Source organism: Cyprinus carpio, chromosome B4 (genome assembly GCF_018340385.1).
Source record: "Cyprinus carpio isolate SPL01 chromosome B4, ASM1834038v1, whole genome shotgun sequence".
Classification (NCBI taxonomy): domain Eukaryota; kingdom Metazoa; phylum Chordata; class Actinopteri; order Cypriniformes; family Cyprinidae; genus Cyprinus; species Cyprinus carpio.
Window position 1 is genome coordinate 6,959,541 of NC_056600.1, and position 21,057 is coordinate 6,980,597.

Here is a 21,057-nt window from a genome sequence, read left to right on the forward strand (position 1 = left end):
CTCTGTGTAAGATGATGACCTTCACATGCCGGTGGCGCTGATGACTCACCTTTTCCAGAGACATTCCACCGTGCCGGTGGCCACAGCAGTCACTCTCTACTGCACAACTACACAGGTTTCATTGTCCTTATCTGGATCTTCCGTCCACAGCACATGGGAATTCCCCAGAAAACAGATGACATGCTACATGCTCTGGTCAAGATGAACCAAACCGGCGAGCAGGACAATGGAAAAGTCTAATAGACAGGCATAATTATACCTCCTACATCATCCATCAATACAATTTCCAGATGTGCTCTAGTCTATGCACAATGTATGTGGAGTTCCAGTGGATTAAGACATAGATAGATAGATAGATAGATAGATAGATAGATAGATAGATAGATAGATAGATAGATAGATAGAACTTTTAAATTGTAGCTACTTTGAAAAAGCCTAAATAAGTAGGCTACTTTAACACATACAGATAGATAGATAGATAGATAGATAGATAGATAGATAGATAGATAGATAGATAGATAGATAGATAGATAGATAGATAGATAGATACTGGTCGACTGATGAAGGAAACTGCTCAACCAGTAAAGCACACATTATATAGCTTACACAATACAAGCATATTGCGCTTTATTCAGCTATATATTTCCTCTGTTATGGAATTATGCTTATAACAGTATAAGTAGCAGTTAAGAACAGAAGCAGTATGGGCAAATGTATGTCAACTCAACTGTGTATCAGTATTGATATATGAATGTTTGCACAGCGTGTTTGATATCCAGTACAGTGACTCTACTGTACCGGCCACCGGAGACAATGACCGTCCCTCTACAACACCAAACAACGGACCCGAGCTCTACCCACTGTGTTTTAAAAGATTAAAAATACATAAAACTGGGCGTCATTATTGATAGGCTACAGACAGCTGGAGCTTTGATGTGAGTCAGTAGCCTACATCATTCACTTTCGCTGCTGCTGATCGATGCGCTCCTTCAAACAGCTCATTGATTATTAATGACATTCTTCCACACTAAATCACCATGTCACAGGCTACAAAAGGGAATAAAAGAGCATCTCAAATCGATTAAAAGCCTTAAGGGTGAAACCACCACGAAGTCCTACCTGGTTGGAACATACTTTGGAAATAGAAGATGACCAGAATAAAAGATCCTAAACAAGTGGCCAGCACCATCCGGCAGATCCTACTCATCCTCATGAGGTCTAGTAATGTCTGTTTCATGGCTAGGCACGGAGAGACGGAGGGACGGAGGGACGGAGCCCCGTACAGCGGGTCTGTGTTTGATGCTGATGCCGCCTGCGTCCGTGTCTCAAAGATCTCAGCGCAGCTTCCTGGAGTGCACTACCTTCCTCCGCACACTAGACTACAGCGGCGAAACTCCGCCCCCTCTCGCCGCGCGGTGAATGAGCGCGCCCACACTGTAAAAATGCTTTCATCTCTATCTTATAACAGCACCTTTGTTTCCATTTGACTCGTCCCTATACTTTTTCTGGCATTTCTGTTCGCTTTTTACCAGTTTTCAAAGTCGCAGTTATAATTTACTACATCTGCAGTTGGATTCAAAGAGGTCAAAAAGTTCATTTTAAGTTGCTTTAAAAAATAAAGCCAGCATTGCAATTAAACTGAAGGTTTTCAGTTAGTGGTTTGACATTTTTGCAGTACATACCACTTATATCCATGAGCCAGTATCTCAAACCAAAGTCTTCCACTGAATTTGATGGTTATTGCATATGTGAATATTGGATATGCGAAAAAGTTTAAAATTTCCCATAGTAATCACAGTTAATTATTGTAGCTATTGTACTTATTGTAAATCTGTTTCAAACTAAATGGAAAGGTTTATTTATTTAATGTGTTTATTTATTTGTTTGTTCATTCATACATGTATTTATTTAATAAAATTGCATTTTAGCTGAAACATTATTATTAATTTATACATTGTACATTATATATAATGTAAACTACACACACATATATATGCACATCTACATGTACACTAATAATTAATATTAATATAAACATTGTATGCTATAGAAACTACATGCACATATAAACATAATATTATTATTAATACTAACCATTAATATATTGTACTTTGTATATAATAGAAACTAGGCTATGTGCATTTATAAACAAAAATAAAATAACATTGTAATAAGAAAAGAAGTAGCTTTCGGTTATTATTTATTTATTTAATAAAACTGCATTTTAGCTGAAAGTATTAGTAGTAGTATTACAACTATAATAAACAAAAATAATAATTAATAAAGTATAAATAAAATAAAATTGTAATAAAATGACAAAAAAAAATAAATCAAAAAACATAATAAATATTAAATCAAAAATAAACAATTCAAAATAAACAGGAAATTACAGGAAACTTAATTTTTATTAAGTCAAAGCTAATCAAGTCAAAAGGCATAGTAAAGATTCAATTTATAATTTATAATGTATAATAAACCAAGTCATTTGAGTAGACTTTGTGGCAATTCCAAATTGAAAATGAAGCCTTAATTCATATGGATATAAACTGCCACAACATTTCCTCCTCAATAAGCAGTCGCTGATATAATTATGCATTCACGGTCCACAGCATTCAGTGCTGACTGAAGCAGAAACGTTTAAAATTCATGAGTGATTTTGCATTCTGGACCTGCTGATTAGAGGCACTTTCTGAGGTGTCCATTCCCAAGAGGAAGCACTCAGGGAATTAGACCAGAATTACAAGGTCATGTTGTTGATGTCTACTGAGACCCTGTGAAGGGAAGAGAGGAGAGATTTTACTGTACAGTACGAGAAATTACATAAAAAGTATGCCGGGTAAATCCTGGAAAATGCAGTTATTTGTGGCTAGTCTGTGACTGCAAGTGTAGCTTTTGTGTCAGTTTAGGCAACATTTGCAGCCAGGATGAAATACTGTTATATTTTTATTTGACTGTAAGTTAGTTAAAGCCATTGAGGAAATAACAGTACTAAAATGCATTAAACAAAATTCTCTTTTCCCTCCACTCAGGTCAGGCATGAGCATGTCAGGGTCTTGTAATTATATATTATTATTTCAGAGCTGGCTGCAATTAAACTGCTACTCAAGGTTTGCTTCTTTATACAAGCATCTGGTATCACAAGCAGTCAGATGTTAATAAAAATAAAAATTCTATAAATTTTTTTTCCACTTTAATTTGTTCTTTAGGTGCAAACTACACACATTTATTTTACCTCAAAAAACTTTCAAAAATAATTAAAGAGACAAAACCGTATCATCCACCCACGTTCAAAGTGAAGAAGAGCATTTAGTTACTTTTTCACTACACTGTGCAACATATGCTTGCCATCACTTTGAGTATATGGCACATTTAAAGTAATGAAGCATCACCATAGGTGCATTATTCACTCATGAAGAAAAAAGTAAAAATATGAAGAACATAATGCAGAAAAAAGGGAACGTTTTCACAGTTGGCGATGATTAACATACTGCATTTGAATGTGAAATTCACCTTATTAATTTCTTTTGTCAAGCTGAGCTCCAGCATCAGTAATCTTTACCTGAGACATGGAAAGAAAGGGAAATAAGAGGAATTTAGAGGGAAGTGTGTATAGGATTTCCACCAAATTTCCATAAAATTAATTTATATGATAATTACCCATGTATAGGCCTAAATACGTAATGAGTATGGATCATGTCATCAAACCAAATGAAGGGAACATGATGAAAAAACAACGCTTTAATGATTAAGGTCAATAAAAACGATTTGCACTACATAAAAGGAGCATAGAAATGTCGTTAAATGCAACCTCTTCTAATATTCACAATCTCATTTCCAGCGCGCCCCCTGGTGATCAACAAGCACGCGTGCACAAACTGTCTCGCGCAGCTCCATTTCCGGCGTCCAATCAAGTTGCAGCGCGAGAGCGAGTCAGGTTTGTATTTGTGGCTCCGGTCAAATGATCCGCTTCAGCAGTAATTCTCGTGTTTAACGGATAGAAAAAGGCCGATACCGGCTGGTTTTTACAGGTCTTACCAGGCCGAAGCAGCTGTTAAATACAGGAAGTCTTAAAAGAATGAATGTTTGAGGATGGGTAAGGGATTATTTGAGTGGAGAAATGGAGGCTAACTTACATCCACGCGAGGCCCCGAAGCCACATTTAACACACATTTAATAAAAAGCAAGTCTAATATAAAAGAAGACAGTTAATTACTGGTTAAAGTTTACAAACTGTTCATAAATGTGATATTTCCCTATGTAAAAGTGTAATTTGTTCGCTTGAGCTGGGACGATGCTAACCTGCTAGCTGACTATCAAAACAAAACAAAGGCTGCCAGAAATACATACAAATAATTATATGACCAGTTATTATCGATATTAATAACATATCCAAAGCCACGTACATATTTATTTTATTATTTGCATTTTAAAAAGTTATATTGTCTAGCTGTTTAATCTAGTTTGTCTAATTAACCTGGCATTGTTTATTACGATTTTGCGGATTTTGTCTCCTTTTGGATAAAAGCGTCTGCTTAATTCGTACATTTTTTATAAATATTGTACATAGGGTCATAATTTAATATGGTTATTCAGTATTATTATTAATAATGCTTCATGTGTCATGAGTGAATGTTTTTGCTCATTATAAAGCTGTAATTGGAATAAATGTCTTAACCCCCATTGTCCTGTTTGTGTTTTCAGATGGACGGAGACAGCAGCACCACAGATACCACTCAGTTAGGAATAACTGGAGAGTATATGACAGGAGGGACATATGTCTTGCAGACCCAGGATGGTATGGACATGATGTCACCATAATTCATTATTCTGTGTTCGGGATAATGAGCAAAGTTGTTATTATGAGTTAAGTAGCAGCAGTTTGTCCATCCTCATGTTTTTTTTTTTTTTTTTGCAGATGATGGGGATGAAAGTTTCAATGACCATGATGATGGCAACGGCAGTAAAGACCATTTCCGAGAGCAGGACATCTACCTTCCCATCGCAAATGTTGCCCGCATCATGAAGAATGCCATCCCACAGACTGGAAAGGTAATATGAGAGAATTTTACAATTGTTTCCAGGTATGGAGAACTGGTAATAACGAGTGTTGTGTCTCATAGTGCATCTATATAAATTTGCCTCACAGTGCATATATATAAATCTTAATCTTATGTAGTAGTAACCCTGATCTCTTCTGTCTTCTCTCTTTTTAAACACAGATAGCAAAGGATGCAAAAGAGTGTGTGCAGGAGTGTGTGAGCGAGTTCATAAGCTTCATCACATCTGAGGCCAGCGAGCGATGCCATCAAGAGAAACGCAAGACCATAAACGGAGAGGACATCTTGTTTGCCATGTCCACTCTGGGTTTTGACATGTATGTGGAGCCGCTTAAACTCTACCTGCAGAAGTTCAGAGAGGTATTATTCACTCACTCATATATCACAATATAAATATTTTTTTTTTACACTTTTGAAATAAAACATTGCAGAATGTAATTTTTAGAAAAGCAATACCTGCATGTGTCATCATGAATCTCATTTTTAGAGCACAAATTGTGGTTAGAAGTGAAGTAACATATTCATGTTTCCAAGGCAATGAAGGGTGAGAAAGGCATCACTCCGGCTACAGTCAGCGAAGGCCTTGGAGAAGAGCTTACAGATGACAGTTTCAGTAAGTGCAATCTCTTTCATTCATATAGCTTATATATTCTTGTGCCTTGTTCAGAAAATTTGATGCAGTCGAAACATACAGCACTATTCTCTCGCTTATTTATAGCTGTTAGTGTATTAAAAGGTCTACATAATGAATTAATGTTGTGTTACTTTGAACTTACAGCCGGTCAGTTGCCTGCAGGACTGATCACTGCTGATGGCCAGCAACAGAATGTGATGGTATATACCACCTCATACCAGCAGGTTAGTATGTAAACCAACCCATGTAAAACAACAGATATATGACTGAAGATTCCTGATGACGCTGAACCATTTACTGTTGGAAGATTTTAGTTATGTTCACTATTTAAACCATCTCTTTTTTTTTTATGTATGATCCTTTAGATCCCTGGAGTTCAGCAGATACAATTCTCATGACCGAAGACCGGCCTGACTTATATCTAGTAGCCTGTCCAATGTCCAGACAGACTTATCTCTTGCATTGCAAAGTTTTCAGGTCAGTGCTGGAAGACCAAGAGATGCCTGGTTACCAGAGCAGGAACAAAAGTGCCTGTTGCCAGGAGGCTGATTTGATCTTAAGTGATGTCTCGTAATTCATTCAGTATTATATATTAAGGCCAGTTTGTTTTGAATGGTCTACTTGGTACAGGCCGAACCAAATTTGTGACTTTTTTGGGGGGGGGGGGGGGGGGCTGTATTTGTATTTAATAATTTTTAAAGTTTGGGATGGGGCAGTGGGAAGATAGAAAGGCCATATTGACAATTTACATTTCCAGAATCAAGGGAATTTTCATTTGATTTGACATTTGGTCTTAATTAACCTATTGAAACTGACATTGTTATGCTGATTCTTTGAATTAAAAAAAAGTGATGTCTCTGTTTGAATGTTGTTTAAAGTATGTCTTAAAAAGCACCCATGAATATTACAAAAGAAGCTGAGGAAAATGGTCAAGATCAAAATGAATTTGAACAAATGTATGCCGTGTCATAACAGCATTTCCAACTAAACTTTATTGCAATACATTTTTTAGTCAATTTTAGTCTACACAAGAAGATCATTATGGGAGTGTACATCAAAAAATGTTCTATTTGTGACTGAAATGTGGAAAAATATGTAAAACAAAAAAAAAAACCTAGTTACAAAAATAAATTCTAAGATTGTCAAAGATTATTTTGCAATCAAGAAAGGGTTGTAGAAATGTTTTTAAGAGCTCGGTTAACAATAGAAGTGTAATTTGTGTAATTAATACTCTCTGTCGTTCTCTAGGTTAGTGACATGCTAATGGAACATTAATAGATATATAATCTCTAATGTAATGTATGTAACTGCATAAGTGATTCTACAAATGATATATCAAAAATCCCCCAGTAGACAGATTATACCTATTTGTGCAGGGCAAATGTGTATTACTATGTTTAATTAATGCGCTGAATATTTAACCCACATTGCAGAATTTATGTTTTTATGGCAAAATGCAGGATGTCATAGTCGTTTTTGTAATAGTAACGAAATCATTTTCTGAATTGTTCTATAACTTATTCTATATAAAACGGCATTGTAATTTTGTACAGTAATAAGGCACAGGAAAAAGTTTACTCCAGTTATGTAATACAAGTCTTTTTAAGAGAAAGAATTGGACAGCTTTTGGAAAAAAAAAATAACAATCAAAAATGAGCTCAGTCGAATGAAAAAAAACAAATGAAGGGAGCTCTGGTGGAGCTGTTTATGTTCCAACTACTGTCAATTATGCAGTTCCTAAAAATACAGGAGCCTATTTTAAGAAACATGCATGCAGTTTAAGATACAGGGAAGTAGCTCATTTTCCAATAAGGCGTGATTAAATTTTGCTCACAAAAACCATAGTGGGGATTTGGAGGTGTAAAAAAAGTGTTGCCTGTGGCTACAACAATCTATAATAAAAATAAATGTATGATCTCAGTTTAAAAAGTGTTAACGTAATATGTACATTTTACAGTAATAATGACCTTTTTGACTTATACTGATAAACCTAAAGCTTACAGTATAAACGATACCGTGACATTACAAGGCAATCAAAATATAGAAAAACAGTGAACTGAGATCAGTCATCAGAAGAGTGCATTTAAAATGGCAAAAGGCATTGTGGAATAATAAAGAAAGTGAAATGCAGTCGTGAAGTATTAGAGCTTTGGCAGTCAGTGCAGCAGCTTGCGACCCATCAGGGGTGAGAGTTCATCTGCAGGTGGTGTCAGGCTCTGCTTTTGGAGGACTGGAGTCTGCCTGCGTCACTGACGATTTCAGTTTACTCGCATCTGTAGCATGACATATAAAGCAGTTAGGACCAGACTGTATATTGCATTGATATTATATTGCAGTGTACATTAATGTTAAGAAGTTATGAATATTTTATAAGAAATGAATACTTTTATTTGACATGAAATTGATTGAAAAGTGACAAAAGGCATTTATAATGTTACAAAATATTCTTTATTAAAGATACTGTCCTTTTGAACTTTCTATTCAGCAAATTAACCTGATAAAATGTATTTCAACATTAATAATAAATGATTCTTGAGCACTAAATCAGCATATTAGAATGATTTCTGAAGGATCATGTGACACTTCCGGCTAGAGGGATGATGCTGAAAATTCAGCTTTGCCATCAAAAGAATAAATTACATTTAAAAATATATTATTTTAAATTATAATAATATTTCCCAATATTGTTTTGAATTTTTGGTCAAATAAACATCAGCAGCATCAAAAATGCTTTAATAAAGGTAAGTTGGCTGTTTAATATTTCTTTAATTATTAATAAGCTAAATAAATAAATAAGCTTTCAACTGATGTATGGTTTGTTAGGATAGGACAATAGTTGGCTGAGATACAACTATTTGAAAATCTGGAAGCTGAGGATACAAAAAAATCTAAATATTGAGAAAATCACCTTTAATGTTGTCCAAATGAAGTCCTTAGCAATGCATATTACTAATCAAAAATTAGGTTTTGATATTTTTACGATAGGAAATTTACTAAATATCTTCATGGAACATGATCTTTACTTAATATCCTAATGCTTTTTGGCATAAAAGAAAAATCTATAATTTTGTCCCATACAACGTACTGTAGGCTATTGCTACAAATATACCCCAGCGACTTAAGACTGGTTTTGTGCTCCAGGGTCACAAATGAGGATTTAATGAGGATACACATTAATGAGTCAAAGCTTTAGAAGTTTTTGCACACCTTGCAGCCAGCGGATCTGAGTGGCCGGACCGTATCCCTGCTCGTTCTTGGCAGCGATACGGAAGACGACAGCAGGCCGTGCCGAGCAGTCGATGTGCGCATTGCTCAGCTGGCTTTCGCTGACTGTGCATGAGGTCTTGGTGCCACGGTAGATTCGGATGAAGGCCAGCTCGCCAGGTCGCTCCACGCTGTTCCCTCGACTCTTCCTCACAGCCAAGTACATGGAATACTCAGTGATCTTCCCCGACGGAGAGGTGGGAGGCTCCCAGGTGATATGCACTGAATCTTTATCCTGAAATCATAACATAGCATCTAAACCTCTTTGAATGCAAAATGTTTGTCACCACTGAAAAGACTGATTGTACCTTGGTGATTTTCACAGCAGATGGCGCTCCAGGAAATCCAAGCTGGCAGGTTTTAAACTCGCTGACGGGACTGAAGTTGCCCAGGCCACGGCTGTTCAATCCGGCCACCCGGAATTTATATGTGACTCCTGAGGCCAATTCCTGCTTCTCACGATCCTTAAAACAATGAGGACCCGGCAACTTCCACTGTCAGACAGAAAGTGGTGATGTAAAACACCGTCACAACTGGAAACCGTTACAATTAGGTGTGGTAGTATCAAACCAGTACCGCAGACAAACCTCACTGTCAGATGCGTTTCGACCAAACAGGGTCGATGCCATGTCACCTTCCTCAGAAGGCAGGAAGTAGTGTGTCACCTCACAATACAGTGTTTTAAACACACCCACATCAAACCACACAGAGTCCTCAGACTGTAAGGGCAAAGGGAGAAAATGTGTCAAGTGTTTTTAGGAGCTTTATACCTAATAATGTATTTATATAAATACAGAAACACACTGTACCACCCTACCTGTTGGGATGGTGTCGTAGAAATGTCTCCTTCTGAGAATGATAATATAAATAGTAAGAAAGGAAAACTACAGTAAAAGTGATCTATTTTCAACAGGAAGTGTTGCACTGAGATGTACTATTTAGCTTACCAGCCTTATTCATGTTTGATGGCATCACAGAAACACCGTCTTGATCTTTGATTATGCACATTAAAAATACATCATCAGGTATATATGTGACTGAACCACTTTGTAACACAGAAAGACCAAAAGTAAGAATGCAAGAGTGGACATAAACATGCATATTAAACTACATATCAGAAGCAGTGTTCACTTTTCTACCATTGTCACCTTTTGGCCGGACGTCTGTCCATTCCTCACCTAGTTCTTTTGGCCTCAAAATGCTTTCCTGAAATGAGAAAGGCCCTGTGAGATTAATAAAAAATATAATATATGAAATACACTAAAATGCAGAAATCTGACCTGTGAAGAAGATTCTTTCTCTCCTCTAACTTTGACATCTTTACTTGGCTGGAAGTCTAGACAGAAAATGTATATAAATTATACATATTTACACGTTAAGAACTATTATTTTAATTATAGATGCTATACACAGGGTTCTTAAACCTTTTCCAAAACTACATTTGAGCACAAAACAACTCAGAATAAGTTGTAATACCTATTTGTACAGATTCCTTTCTGTCTCCAGTGTCTGATGGTGCGGACTGTGGTTCAGTGGAAGCGGACTGAGATGTGATTGGCTGCAGTTGAAGCAAATAACACTCAGCTGCAGGAAGGGGCCGCCAGGCGACATGCAGCATATTAATTGTAGACTTCACAAGGAACACTGCACCAGGAGTGGAAGGCTTCTCTACACACAACAAATCATATCTTGATGTTTTAAATGTTCAAATGTAAACTTTGTTGATTTAATGACTGTATCACTCACCCGTTTCAAGGTACCACAGATCTTTGCAGCACACCTGGTAGTTATTGTACTTTTTGTATCCATCCCGCCCACTCCAGACATACAGACGAGTGCCGACGCTTACTGCGCAGTGTCCAGCTCGTGCTTTCGGCCAGTGTGCATTACACTCTTCCTGTTTGTCCAGCTGTACATCTGAAGCCGATTCCTGCTGGTGTTCTTCTGGTGTCAAGTCATGCCATGTCATTGTGTCTACAGTAAGCAAACCGTACCAAGAGAAAACGCGTAATGATAATAAAGCAATTTTTGAGATTATCTAGCTGCAAGAACAATGTAATATCCATGATCATACCAAGGTTTAGCATGGAAAGAGAGTTGGTGCAGACCCACTTGACTCCATCGGCGGTGACGGCGAGTGCGTCCTCTGCCTCTCCAACGGGAACCCAGCCTCCAAACACATATAACCTACAACAAGAAGATAAAGAAGAAAGATTGAGACAGTAGGAGGTAAATTATTATAAAAGACATTAGAATAACTGTTCTGACAGTAGAACATCTTGACTTTACTGAAAAGTGAAATTGAGAGAGGAAATGGACAATAGAGCTGTTTAGTCATGACGTCAATATCTAGGGAAACCCAAGAGGCTTATTCACCCCTAATGGATTTCTAATGGGTTTTCAGAATAGCAGTTTTGTCAACATTACATGAGGAGCCCCTGTCATTTCTCAAATGGGAATTTTGAAACCATTGTGATGACATGAGAAAATGATAGATTTTGTTAATTTTACTATGCATAAACTTGTTATGTAAAGTTATAAGTATTTGAAAATATTTCTTTACTCCTATGCATATTGTAAGTTATATTATACAGTTTGAATATTTTCTGTTATATAAACATGACATTTGACTGCACTGAGTGCATTAAAGCTGATACATAATATGAAAAATCTTTCTTGCTGTGTAAAAAAAACTACATGATTGAAGGTTTTTATTGATATTTTTGAACTCAGCATCATCAAAATAGGTAATAGAATTAGATAATAGTAGGTCTTTTTGGGCTTTGTTATCTTTCCTGTTTTAGGACCACAAACTGAACAGCTTCCTACAGTAAAAAAAAAGAAACAGGCTATGGCTTTACTTGTTTCCAATCACATTGGAGGTGTGCAGACTCCTGGGTAGTGGCAGCTGACCTCTGATTAGAGGTAATGACCAAGTCATAGTCTCTGAAATGAATGAAAACATGAGCTTGAACTAATATAAAAAGAGATAGAGGTCATATATAGCTCTGTTATTTTGATGAATATGAACAAGGCCTTACCAATGTCTAGTTGCCACAAATCATTCAGTCTTTGCCCACACATGCCCCCAAATATGTACAGCTTCGGGCCACTTCCACCCTTGCCACAGTACACCACAGAACTATGGGATTCCCTGGCTGACGGACCTCCACCTTTAGTTTCAGGGATGTTCCAGCTTTTAACCCCAGACTGGACCTGCAGCTCCAGCTCATAGAAGTCATCTAAATACCTGCATAGAGACACAAATAAACATCATCCATGTGAGTATGTATGTGTTCTTGCGTCTGACAACCATAAATGCATGTAAATATGCACACCGTGGTATATTGCCATTCGGGTCTTCACTGTCATTGGCCATTCCTCCAAAAAGGTAACACTTATTAGCGTGAAGAGTGAAGCTGTGGCCAATCCGTGGGCATGGAAGTGATGCGTTCCTCGGTGGGCGGGGCTTCAGTTTCTTCCACAACCATCGGCTGGCCTAAAAGAACAGATATGAAATCATGGCCCTGGCCTCCTAAAGCCGTGTAATACCCTCATGAATGCTTTCATTATGGTATCAACTGAGCTCCATTAAGTGCTCACCTGCAGTTCATAAAGGCTGTTGGTATACTGTCCGAATTCAACCATCCCTCCAAACACCAGGATCCGTGTGCCTTCACAAACAAAGCCATGAGCGGCACAACCAGGTGGGATATCGCCTCTCACTGCTGGCAGGAACCACTGCCTAGTCACTGAAATATATGGTTTAGAACTTGCATTAATGAAAGATTGTGTATATCAGCATTAAATATGGATTTTAAAAAATCTAACTATTTTAAAGTACACAAACCAGTCAGCTTTAATGAATATGAAAACATAATAACAGAGTTCAGTAGCATTTCTAAGTTACTATTTTCATGTATATTATTAACCAATGATTTGTTTACAGTAATCCATCAGTGCATTTATTGCTGGGTACTACATGCAATCTAGTCTCTATATGAGTTTTTAATTAATCATGCATCCACTGTACGATGTAGTACTAATGCAGTTGGTGTCTATTTAGTGCCCTAACGTTACCTGAGTTATAAACGTGCAGATTGGTCGCTATTCCCTCGTTTCCACCACCAAACACAACCACCAGCTCTCGTATAGACACGGCCCGGTGCCCGTGCCTCGCCCTCGGAACAGGTCCAGCGTAAGACCGCACTCTTTTCCATATGGGACCCTTATTAATCATAATAGGTTATTTCACATAGGTTTGATTTTGCACAATTGCATTCGAGTTAAGGCGGACTGCATACAAACAGTTAGCGCTTCCCCGTGCGTGAAAACGTCTCTGTGATTGGCTCAACACCTGTCACGTGACCTAAAGGCGACGCACTTTCGACAAATCAGCCGTTTGTAGTTCTTAGCTACATTTTTTTTTTTTTTTTTTTTTTTTTTTTGCAAATACAGAAAATGAGACCCGGGGACATTAAAAGCGCTTCATTACATTAAAATAATACGATAGATGAATATCGCGAGGAAAAAAAACTAATGTGTAAATGTGTGCTGTAGACAAAGAAATTAAATGCTATACTTTTAAAATGATCTACTAAAACAGATGCATATTATAAAGTTCTTATTATAATTATAAATTATATTATATCTGAAATATTGTTCTCAAAATAAAGTAGTGCATTCATGGAGACAAAACAAAAAATATAAAAATAAATGATTACATTTTAAATATTGAAATACAGTATAGTTTATACATTTCAGCATGAATGTTCTCTTTTAGTATAGCCAGTGAGTGCTGCTGACATTAAACAAATTAATTAAATAAAATATTATTTGAATTCTAATAATTGTTATGAATGTGCAACAGGTAGGAGAAATTTTTAAATGTGAACATTTCTAGTATGGTAGGCTAGCTATCAGTGGCGATGTCCTTAATATTTATTTTTAACCAACAACCTAAAGATAAAACATACCAATTTGGTTTCAGATGCATCAAAACGGCAGAAGAATCATTCATCTCTGTGTTTAAGTTGTAATATCTTATGTGAAACCTAGAGGTCAGCAAAAGTCTATGAGGATTTGGGGTTTTCAGAGGCATAGCATGTGAGGAATGATTTTACCAACATACTATAAACGCGAGACGTTATGGTTCATAATTGGTTTAGCTAGATTCACTCAAAACTATGTCTTCTTCAATGAAGTTAAAGAAGTAAAAAATGTTGAATGTATGTGCAAGTTATATTAGTATTAAAGATCTTTTTATCATGCAGATATGTACATGCAAGAACACATTTGAGGCCTTTTAACAAAAGTGTTTTAAACTGAAATGGCATTTGTTTGGTGGTGCAGGACAGTTGTTCCATGATGTATTAGTAAATCCATACTTATATGAGAAATATAGGGCATTATACCTTCAGAGTTAAGTCTGAAGTTACATTTGGAGTAAAATATGGTTTGACTGTCGTAAGTGAAAAACCACTTCATGCTGTGTCTATAAATTACATTGAAAAACAACAGTGGGTTAATGTGGTAAGTGGCCAGCTCTTCTCTGAGGTGATAACAGCTTACATTTCCTTCACTGATTTTAGAGAGAATTTTTTTTTATTGAAAGATGGATAGAGAACAAGCTGTCAGCTAGTCCTTACATCACAATATCTTTTTAATGAAAAGAGAGAGCTACAGAAGTTTTTTTGCGAATGACAATAAAGGAACAAAAAGAAAAAGATTGCTATTCAATAATATAGAAATAATGTGTGTCACGGCAATACAGGCATTCAGCAGATGAGGAATGGAGGATACACACAGACATATTCCAGAATAAACACAGAGAGTGCGGAGAGATTGGGAGTCTGTGGAAAATTAAACAAGGAGATGGCGATGCTTATTTTCGAAGTAGGAGAAAGAATGATGTCACTTGCGGGGGGTTGCCAGAGCGACAAAGGAATGAAGCGAGGGATGCCGGAAGAGAAGAATTGCTGTAGAAGAGTTTAAACATCATTCTGAGAACTGGAAAATTTCACTTTCTTTTGGAATTCCAGTCTTAGAGTTGGCATGATTGTGACCAAATAATTTCCAAAAATTATGATTTAATGACCAGATTGTGTCTAAAATGTTTGTTGTTTAAGACTGGCCCCTTGTAGTGTCACAATATAACTGTGTTGTGGCTGAATTGTAGCATTTAGATAGGAAGATAGGAAGCCTTTAGGAGGGATGTACAGTGTGAGAATTACAGATATGTGAAGTTGAGCTTGTTCTCATCATCTTTGAGATTGTCAGGAGAGCTTCCAGTAGTCAAGCTGCATGATGAAAGTTGTTCTATTTTGGATTCTCCCCCATTACCCCTATAAAGCTAAACTTCCTTTCTTAAACAATGTGCTTTCCTTCCTGGCAACCTTGCAAAATAATGTAACATATTGTTTAGGCTGGAGCCAAGCTATAGAAAAACAATGCGTTCATGCAAACTGATTGTGTTTAAAGCAAGTAACATTCTTTGATATCCTTGAAACTTATTTAGTGTGGTCTATGGAACAATGGTTCGCCATTGTAAATGAAGTGCTGAACACGTTTTTGTTTATTTTTATGCATTTTCTGTGGTAATTAACAGCCTGTCAGAGATGCTTAAACCATATTCCTTTGAATAAAGATCCCAATTCTTGATACAGTGGACGTTCTAGAATTAATCTGAAGAAAGTTTCATCATCTAACCTTTCTTTATTCAGGGCCATGTGCAGACAAGGTATCTGCTGCGATCCCAATTACATGAGCAAGTTGACACACCTGGTAAGACTAGAGTAGAAGTGTTTGAAGAGATATTATTAATAAAATACTTCATAAAATGTCCTTCATGACTCTATAATTAAAAGTGATGAACATCCAGAAGGGTGATTTCATTACATTGCAAAAATCATTTTTGGTTCCTCAAAGAATCTTTCAGTCAAAGGTTCTGAAAAGAATATTCTAAAGAACCTTTTTCCATTATAAGGAAAATTCCATGAATGTGGAATGATACCCCGGTTCAATTTGTTTGTGTTTTGTATGTGTCTCTGCACTTGTTTTAGTGGAACCTCCCTCCTGGCTTTCTGTTATATTTTCAATGTCTTTGAAAGTCCACATGGCCCTTGCCTTTATTATATTTGCTGCCTAAAAAACAAAGAACCTTTCCTGTTTGACTTATTGACAAGGCAGGCTTTACCTATCCACAACATTTAGTTTAAAAGATGAGCCTGATATTACCTGTCAATCGGGTTTGGATCCTATAATAAAACGCTGATTGCTTGCCAGTGGTGTTCAGGTCTAAGGGATGAAACCAGCATTATGTGACAAGGTTTTTCGAATCCTGGCTTAGCCAGAACGTACCTTTTGATAAGACTGGGATTGGCAGATTGGAGCCACTGGGGTTTTCATTTTAAGCAGATAAGGGAAAGCTGTGGGAGATGAAGAGAGTTTAAATGTAACCTGAACTGAGATTGAAGCAGATGTAAAGGATCACCTGTGTGAACTATAGAAGACTTGTATTCATACATCCACTAAATCACCTTGAGAGCAGCTGGTAAAATAATAAATACAATGTGAAGTTAGTTCTGAGAAAAACTCAGCAATATTTGGTTGCAGATACCACTTGGTTTGAGTATTTTATAGCGAGGTATGCTGTGCATTTAAGGGCGGAAGATTTGCTCCGTAATAAGAGTGTGTTCTGGTCCCACGTTATGAAACCAAGATTGCAGACATTGGTCAGCAGTGGAAAATTACTCCCACAGCTCACTGAGCCAATAAAAAAAAAAAAAAACGACTTACGTTTATATTCCATCCTTCTTTGATCTCAGTGCCATTATTACTAATATAATACGTCTGAATCTGGAAGAGACCTGTCAATCAAACATATATTGAGCCTGAGTATTATAAGGATGATAAATAATTTCACTGGAAAAAGCAATATTTTGGATAGATGACTCGTTGCTGGAAACAACATTTTGAAATTAAAAACAACTTCATTTGTTTATTATAAGATTTTTACTTCACAAGATATTAGCTGATGGACTGGATCTGTGTGGATTACTTGTGATGTTTTTATCAGCTGTTTGAACTCTCATTCTGGCGGCACCCATTCACTGCAGAGGATCCATTGGTGAGCAAGTAATGCTACATTTGATTAAATCTTTTGATGCAGAAACAAACTCTACCTCTTGGATGGCCTGCAGGTGAGTACATTTTCATTTTTAACCAAACTGGACACACATTGTTTCTAACTGCCATGTTTTATTTATTGAGATATTTTTATATATTTACATGTCTTGAGATGTATTCTCTTTTTTCTTCTTTCTTTGAAACAACAAAATGACAGTTTTCATACACATACATTTTTATATTTGCATAAACAGTTTGCCAAACACCAGACAAGCTGTTTCAGTTTTAGTCATTTTGCTCAAGTTAAAGTTTGGCACGACCAATACAAGATGGAGCTGAAGTTATACACCAGCGCTAAAATAATATTTTGTTTAGTCAGTCATAACACTGACACAATACACTCTATTACTCCCACCTAGTCAAAAAGAGCTTCATGTTATCTGTGTAAACAAATAAGATGCACATCAGCTTAAGAAATGAAGCTGAAGTTCTCACCAATATTAAAACACAAAACTGAAGTCACAGACTTTAGTTGTAAATAGAAAGTGTAACGCTACATAATGTTCTGTAAAATAAATGCAGTATTTATAAGAATGAACACATTTTTTAAGTGTACAATGTAGATTACGAAACAAACAAAATCTCATTCACCATGAATATTTCATATTTTTTGAGTAAGCAACCTACATAAGCAGAAAATGAGCACACTCTCCCCACACAACATATATTTTAAAACCGTATCATTAGAAACCATTTTTTGTTTATACATTTATTTTCATGCTTCTATTTATCCCCATCTGGCTCCTAGGACTCCACCTGAACGCTCTGGCTTGATATGTGCTAACAGTCAAGTTGAAAACACTGACTGGATTTGCGGGAATAGTCTAGTCCTAAAGACTGACTGGACTTTCGGGAGTTGCATGGGTCTTTCCAAGAGTCGAACCCATCTTTGGTCCGGACAGCAGCTAGCTTTGTCAGGAGGGTGTTCCTCCGGATGCTGCTTTCCGAGTCCACTTTGTGTAACGTGTTTTGAGGTTTGTTCCAGCAAGGGAAACAGGCTAAGAAGTCATAGAGGAGGTGTCCACTGAAGAGCATGTAGATCCACGGGTTACAGCAGCTGTTGAGACTCGCCAGCAGGGCTGAGAGGGTCACCGCTGCATTTTCAGAATCTGAAAAAGAGAAGGACTGAGTGATGTAGCCTTGGGGTTAAAGATTTGGTCTGGTAACTGAAAGGTTGCAGGTTAAAACAGTAACATCTACTTGAACTACAATCTGTTTTGACTCGCATGATAATCAAAATAGTAGATTGGATTGCTTGTTTCTAAAAATAATTTGCTTTATTTGGTACTCAAGTCTTTGCACAGTACGTTTGTTCTCTGATTATACATTCTCCTGTTTTTCAAGCTTAAATCAATTATAGATAGATCAATATGCCCTGTCAGCTTTATGAAATATTGACAAAGTATTACGTTGTGTAATCAATGATTTTTTCGATTCCATTGTGCACGTCTCAAGTTTGGAAGACAAAATTCCAAGCAATATTAGTTTTATATAATGAAGCATTATGCAACGACACAGTGTGTGTGTGTGTGTGTGTGTGTGTATATATATATATATATATATATATATATATATATATATATATATATATATATACTCTGATAGTAATGAAATACAGTAATACAACCTCTTGAATCCTGTAATCTCAAAGGAATGCTAATGGAATTCAGAAAAGAATCCACTGAGAGCCAGATAAGATCTTACTGGATAAACTAAAGTTCTGATCTGGAAAATACATTGAATGGAATCCAGTATGATCTTTGGTTCTTTCTTGTTTGGTCTTTTTAGGAGTGGTTCCTAATTACTATAGAAATTACATTAGCATTTTCATTAGCAAAGAAAATTAAAACCTTGCATGCAATTATTTTAGAGATGCTTGCAATTACACCTTATTACTAATATTGTGAATATTGCCAGAATTAGGGCGAATATATTTGGCTATCATTCAACCTCGATTGCCCAGTTAAGGCTTGAAATAAAACTGTGAAAAGAAAATGAAAGATTAGGTTGTCTTTATTGTTTTATTCATTTATTTCTTTTTCATATACATTAAAGTTTCCAAAAGTTTTCAGTAACTACAAAATAAGACTCGCGAACGGAAATCGCATTTGCGCGAGGAGGTAACTATAGCACCAGCGGCCGGATTGTTTTGTTTTCTAAGGTAAATAGAAAAGAATACATAAATAGCCTATTATTACAATTTATCAAGCTATTTTTTAAAATAATTATACACGAAAACAAAAATAGTGTTTTGTTTATACTTTAAAATGTTTACCTTTGGTTTTAACTGCCCTGGAGTGACCAAAGACAAACTTTCAGCGTTCGCGCCAGAAACTACTTTCTCTGAAAGTCTTTGAATCATTTTTAAACTTAATACTGTGCTTAAATATAGTTACATGTGTAACCCTGATCAACTTACTATCCCAGGAGAAGTTTTCATCCCAGACTGACCACATTTGCACGATGAAGAACGGAGCCCAGCACACAATGTACGCCAAAACGATCACGAATGTCATCTTCACTGTTCTTAGTTTGGCTCTTGAGATGATGGTGACACTACTGACAGACGCCTTTCCAATCATCCCGTTCTTAGTGCTGTGCAGAGCGCCTCTCTTGGTCTTGGACTTGAAGTTCTTCCAGATACTGTGGCATATGAACCCGTAGCAGATCATGAGGATGATGACAGGGATGAGGAAGATGCCCACGGTGATCCAGGTGATGTAGGCGCGGATGCCCCACGGCTCGATGAAGTGGCCCCAGCAGTCATACACATCCGAGCCGTTCTGGATCTCGCTCAGAGAGAAGATGAAGTATTGAGGGGTGCTGAGCAACAGGCTGAAGAGCCAAGTGGACCCGATCATGATGTAGGCGCGCTTTGTGGGCTGCTGGAGAGTCTTCAGAGGGTGGCATATGGCGATGTAGCGGTCCAGTGTCATCATCACCATCATATAGGTGGATGCGAACATGCCTAGGACTTGGAGATGCTTGACAATGCGGCAAAGAAAGTCAGGTCCGTAAAACCTGAAGGTGATCTCCCAGCAGAGCTGTGGAAGAACCTGGAAGAAAGCCACCACCAGGTCCGCGAGGCTCAGGTGCTTGATGAACAAGTGCATCCGTGAGCTCTTCTTCTTGGTGTTGTGCATGGCCAGCAACACGCACAGATTTCCGATCACCGCAACGAGGAAGGTGACGCTTAAAACCGTGATCTCCATTTTGGCCACGTCTTCGTTCCTGCCGAACGGGTCGGTGTCGTTGTTCGCCGTGGTTTGGTTCGACGCGTTGCCCATGGTTGGGTTTGGAAACGAGCTGCGATTTTCATGCGTAAAATCTTGCGCGCTCTCTCAGGTATGTGGAGAGGTGCGCGCTAGGGAGATCTTCATTGCGCACGGATTCTCGTGCGTAAAAGGGAGCAGATTGGAATCCCCTGCAGGGACTTCAAGTGTGTGCACTCTTAGACTGAAGAGAACAGATGCATTTAAGTCTCCAAAACGTGAATCATATTCTGGTGGTGCACATGTGCTTCACTTGTGGTGATCTGACGCGCAAAGGTCATAACGATCGCTAGACAAGTGCTGCTTTCCTTAAATCCAGTCCCCTGTGAAGAGGCTGGCAAGCTCAAGAGCCGCCCCCACTCTTCGACTGCACGCCCCTAACCAAAATTGAAAACAACCTTAGTACAAGTAAAAGCAAGTATACGCGGGGCGCGCCCTCAGTGGAACCAACCGAGCGTGTTCAATTTCATTTATAACATACCAGTATGCTTCAATCATTTATGCAAGTCAAATCACATTTATTTGCACAGTACAGTTTTTTTTCTTTTTCAAAGCAGCTTCCCAGTAATTAACAAGAACATAATAGTATTAATGCTGCAGAGGTCTTCAATCATGAAAAGCTTATCATTATTCAGTTTTTAGT

At 37.3% G+C, this 21,057-nt stretch overlaps 4 protein-coding genes across 8 annotated transcripts in view; 1 reads left to right on the forward strand and 3 right to left on the reverse strand.

The window, feature by feature from the left end:
- LOC109083740 (carbohydrate sulfotransferase 11-like) overlaps positions 1–1,342 on the reverse strand; it is a 40,884-nt gene extending 39,542 nt beyond the window's left edge. The window contains exon 1 of one of the 2 annotated variants that reach the window (XM_042721761.1): positions 1,135–1,342. In XM_042721761.1, coding sequence (XP_042577695.1) covers positions 1,135–1,237 — 103 coding nt within the window. In that variant the 5' untranslated portion in view covers positions 1,238–1,342. Of the gene's footprint in view, positions 1–1,119 lie in introns of both variants that reach the window. The other variant, XM_042721760.1, reaches the window with a different exon arrangement.
- Positions 1,343–3,820: 2,478 nt separating this feature from the next.
- LOC109106022 (nuclear transcription factor Y subunit beta-like) lies at positions 3,821–6,557 on the forward strand. Of its 2 annotated transcripts, none has more exons than XM_019119330.2 (7): positions 3,821–3,934; positions 4,702–4,795; positions 4,916–5,049; positions 5,220–5,417; positions 5,592–5,670; positions 5,836–5,915; positions 6,057–6,557. In XM_019119330.2, the coding sequence occupies exons 2-7, from the start codon at positions 4,702–4,704 to the stop codon at positions 6,087–6,089; spliced, it is 618 nt and encodes a 205-aa protein (XP_018974875.1). In that variant the 5' UTR covers positions 3,821–3,934; the 3' UTR covers positions 6,090–6,557. The 2 variants fall into 2 exon arrangements, with proteins under 2 accessions (XP_018974875.1, XP_018974876.1); XM_019119331.2 differs by lacking the exon at positions 3,821–3,934 and adding an exon at positions 3,941–4,093.
- An 825-nt stretch (positions 6,558–7,382) lies between these two features.
- Positions 7,383–13,304, reverse strand: LOC109106318 (host cell factor 2-like). Of its 3 annotated transcripts, none has more exons than XM_042721765.1 (16): positions 13,036–13,304; positions 12,559–12,707; positions 12,294–12,454; positions 11,997–12,205; positions 11,817–11,901; positions 11,030–11,142; positions 10,702–10,929; positions 10,432–10,623; positions 10,236–10,291; positions 10,134–10,161; positions 9,903–9,947; positions 9,773–9,804; positions 9,543–9,674; positions 9,264–9,449; positions 8,899–9,190; positions 7,383–7,964 (listed from the first exon to the last, which is right to left on the reverse strand). In XM_042721765.1, the coding sequence occupies exons 1-16, from the start codon at positions 13,193–13,195 to the stop codon at positions 7,885–7,887; spliced, it is 2,148 nt and encodes a 715-aa protein (XP_042577699.1). In that variant the 5' UTR covers positions 13,196–13,304; the 3' UTR covers positions 7,383–7,884. The 3 variants fall into 3 exon arrangements, with proteins under 3 accessions (XP_042577699.1, XP_042577696.1, XP_042577698.1); XM_042721762.1 differs by having other exon boundaries at positions 10,095–10,161; XM_042721764.1 differs by having other exon boundaries at positions 10,104–10,161; positions 13,036–13,303.
- A 3,799-nt stretch (positions 13,305–17,103) lies between these two features.
- Positions 17,104–20,481, reverse strand: LOC109106021 (arg8-vasotocin receptor). Its single transcript, XM_019119329.2, has 2 exons — positions 19,562–20,481; positions 17,104–18,251 (listed from the first exon to the last, which is right to left on the reverse strand). The coding sequence occupies exons 1-2, from the start codon at positions 20,427–20,429 to the stop codon at positions 17,923–17,925; spliced, it is 1,197 nt and encodes a 398-aa protein (XP_018974874.1). The 5' UTR covers positions 20,430–20,481; the 3' UTR covers positions 17,104–17,922.
- Between the last annotated feature and the right edge of the window lie 576 nt (positions 20,482–21,057).

What these genes read in the sequence shown, in the direction of transcription:
- LOC109106318 (XM_042721762.1), bottom strand. Translation starts at nt 13,195, where the DNA reads ATGATTAATAAGGGTCCCATATGGAAAAGAGTGCGGTCTTACGCTGGA. An exon ending in TCCAATGTGATTGGAAACAA is followed by an intron (nt 11,143 to 11,816) that starts GTAAAGCCATAG and finishes TTCTTGTTGTAG; the next exon opens with GTTATATGTGTTTGGAGGCT. An exon ending in ATCAAACATGAATAAGGCTG is followed by an intron (nt 9,805 to 9,902) that starts GTAAGCTAAATA and finishes TATCATTCTCAG; the next exon opens with AAGGAGACATTTCTACGACA.
- LOC109106021 (XM_019119329.2), bottom strand. Translation starts at nt 20,429, where the DNA reads ATGGGCAACGCGTCGAACCAAACCACGGCGAACAACGACACCGACCCG. An exon ending in TGAAAACTTCTCCTGGGATA is followed by an intron (nt 18,252 to 19,561) that starts GTAAGTTGATCA and finishes TCTCTTTTTCAG; the next exon opens with ATTCTGAAAATGCAGCGGTG.
- LOC109106022 (XM_019119330.2), top strand. Translation starts at nt 4,702, where the DNA reads ATGGACGGAGACAGCAGCACCACAGATACCACTCAGTTAGGAATAACT. An exon ending in ACCTGCAGAAGTTCAGAGAG is followed by an intron (nt 5,418 to 5,591) that starts GTATTATTCACT and finishes CATGTTTCCAAG; the next exon opens with GCAATGAAGGGTGAGAAAGG. An exon ending in GCTTACAGATGACAGTTTCA is followed by an intron (nt 5,671 to 5,835) that starts GTAAGTGCAATC and finishes TTGAACTTACAG; the next exon opens with CCGGTCAGTTGCCTGCAGGA.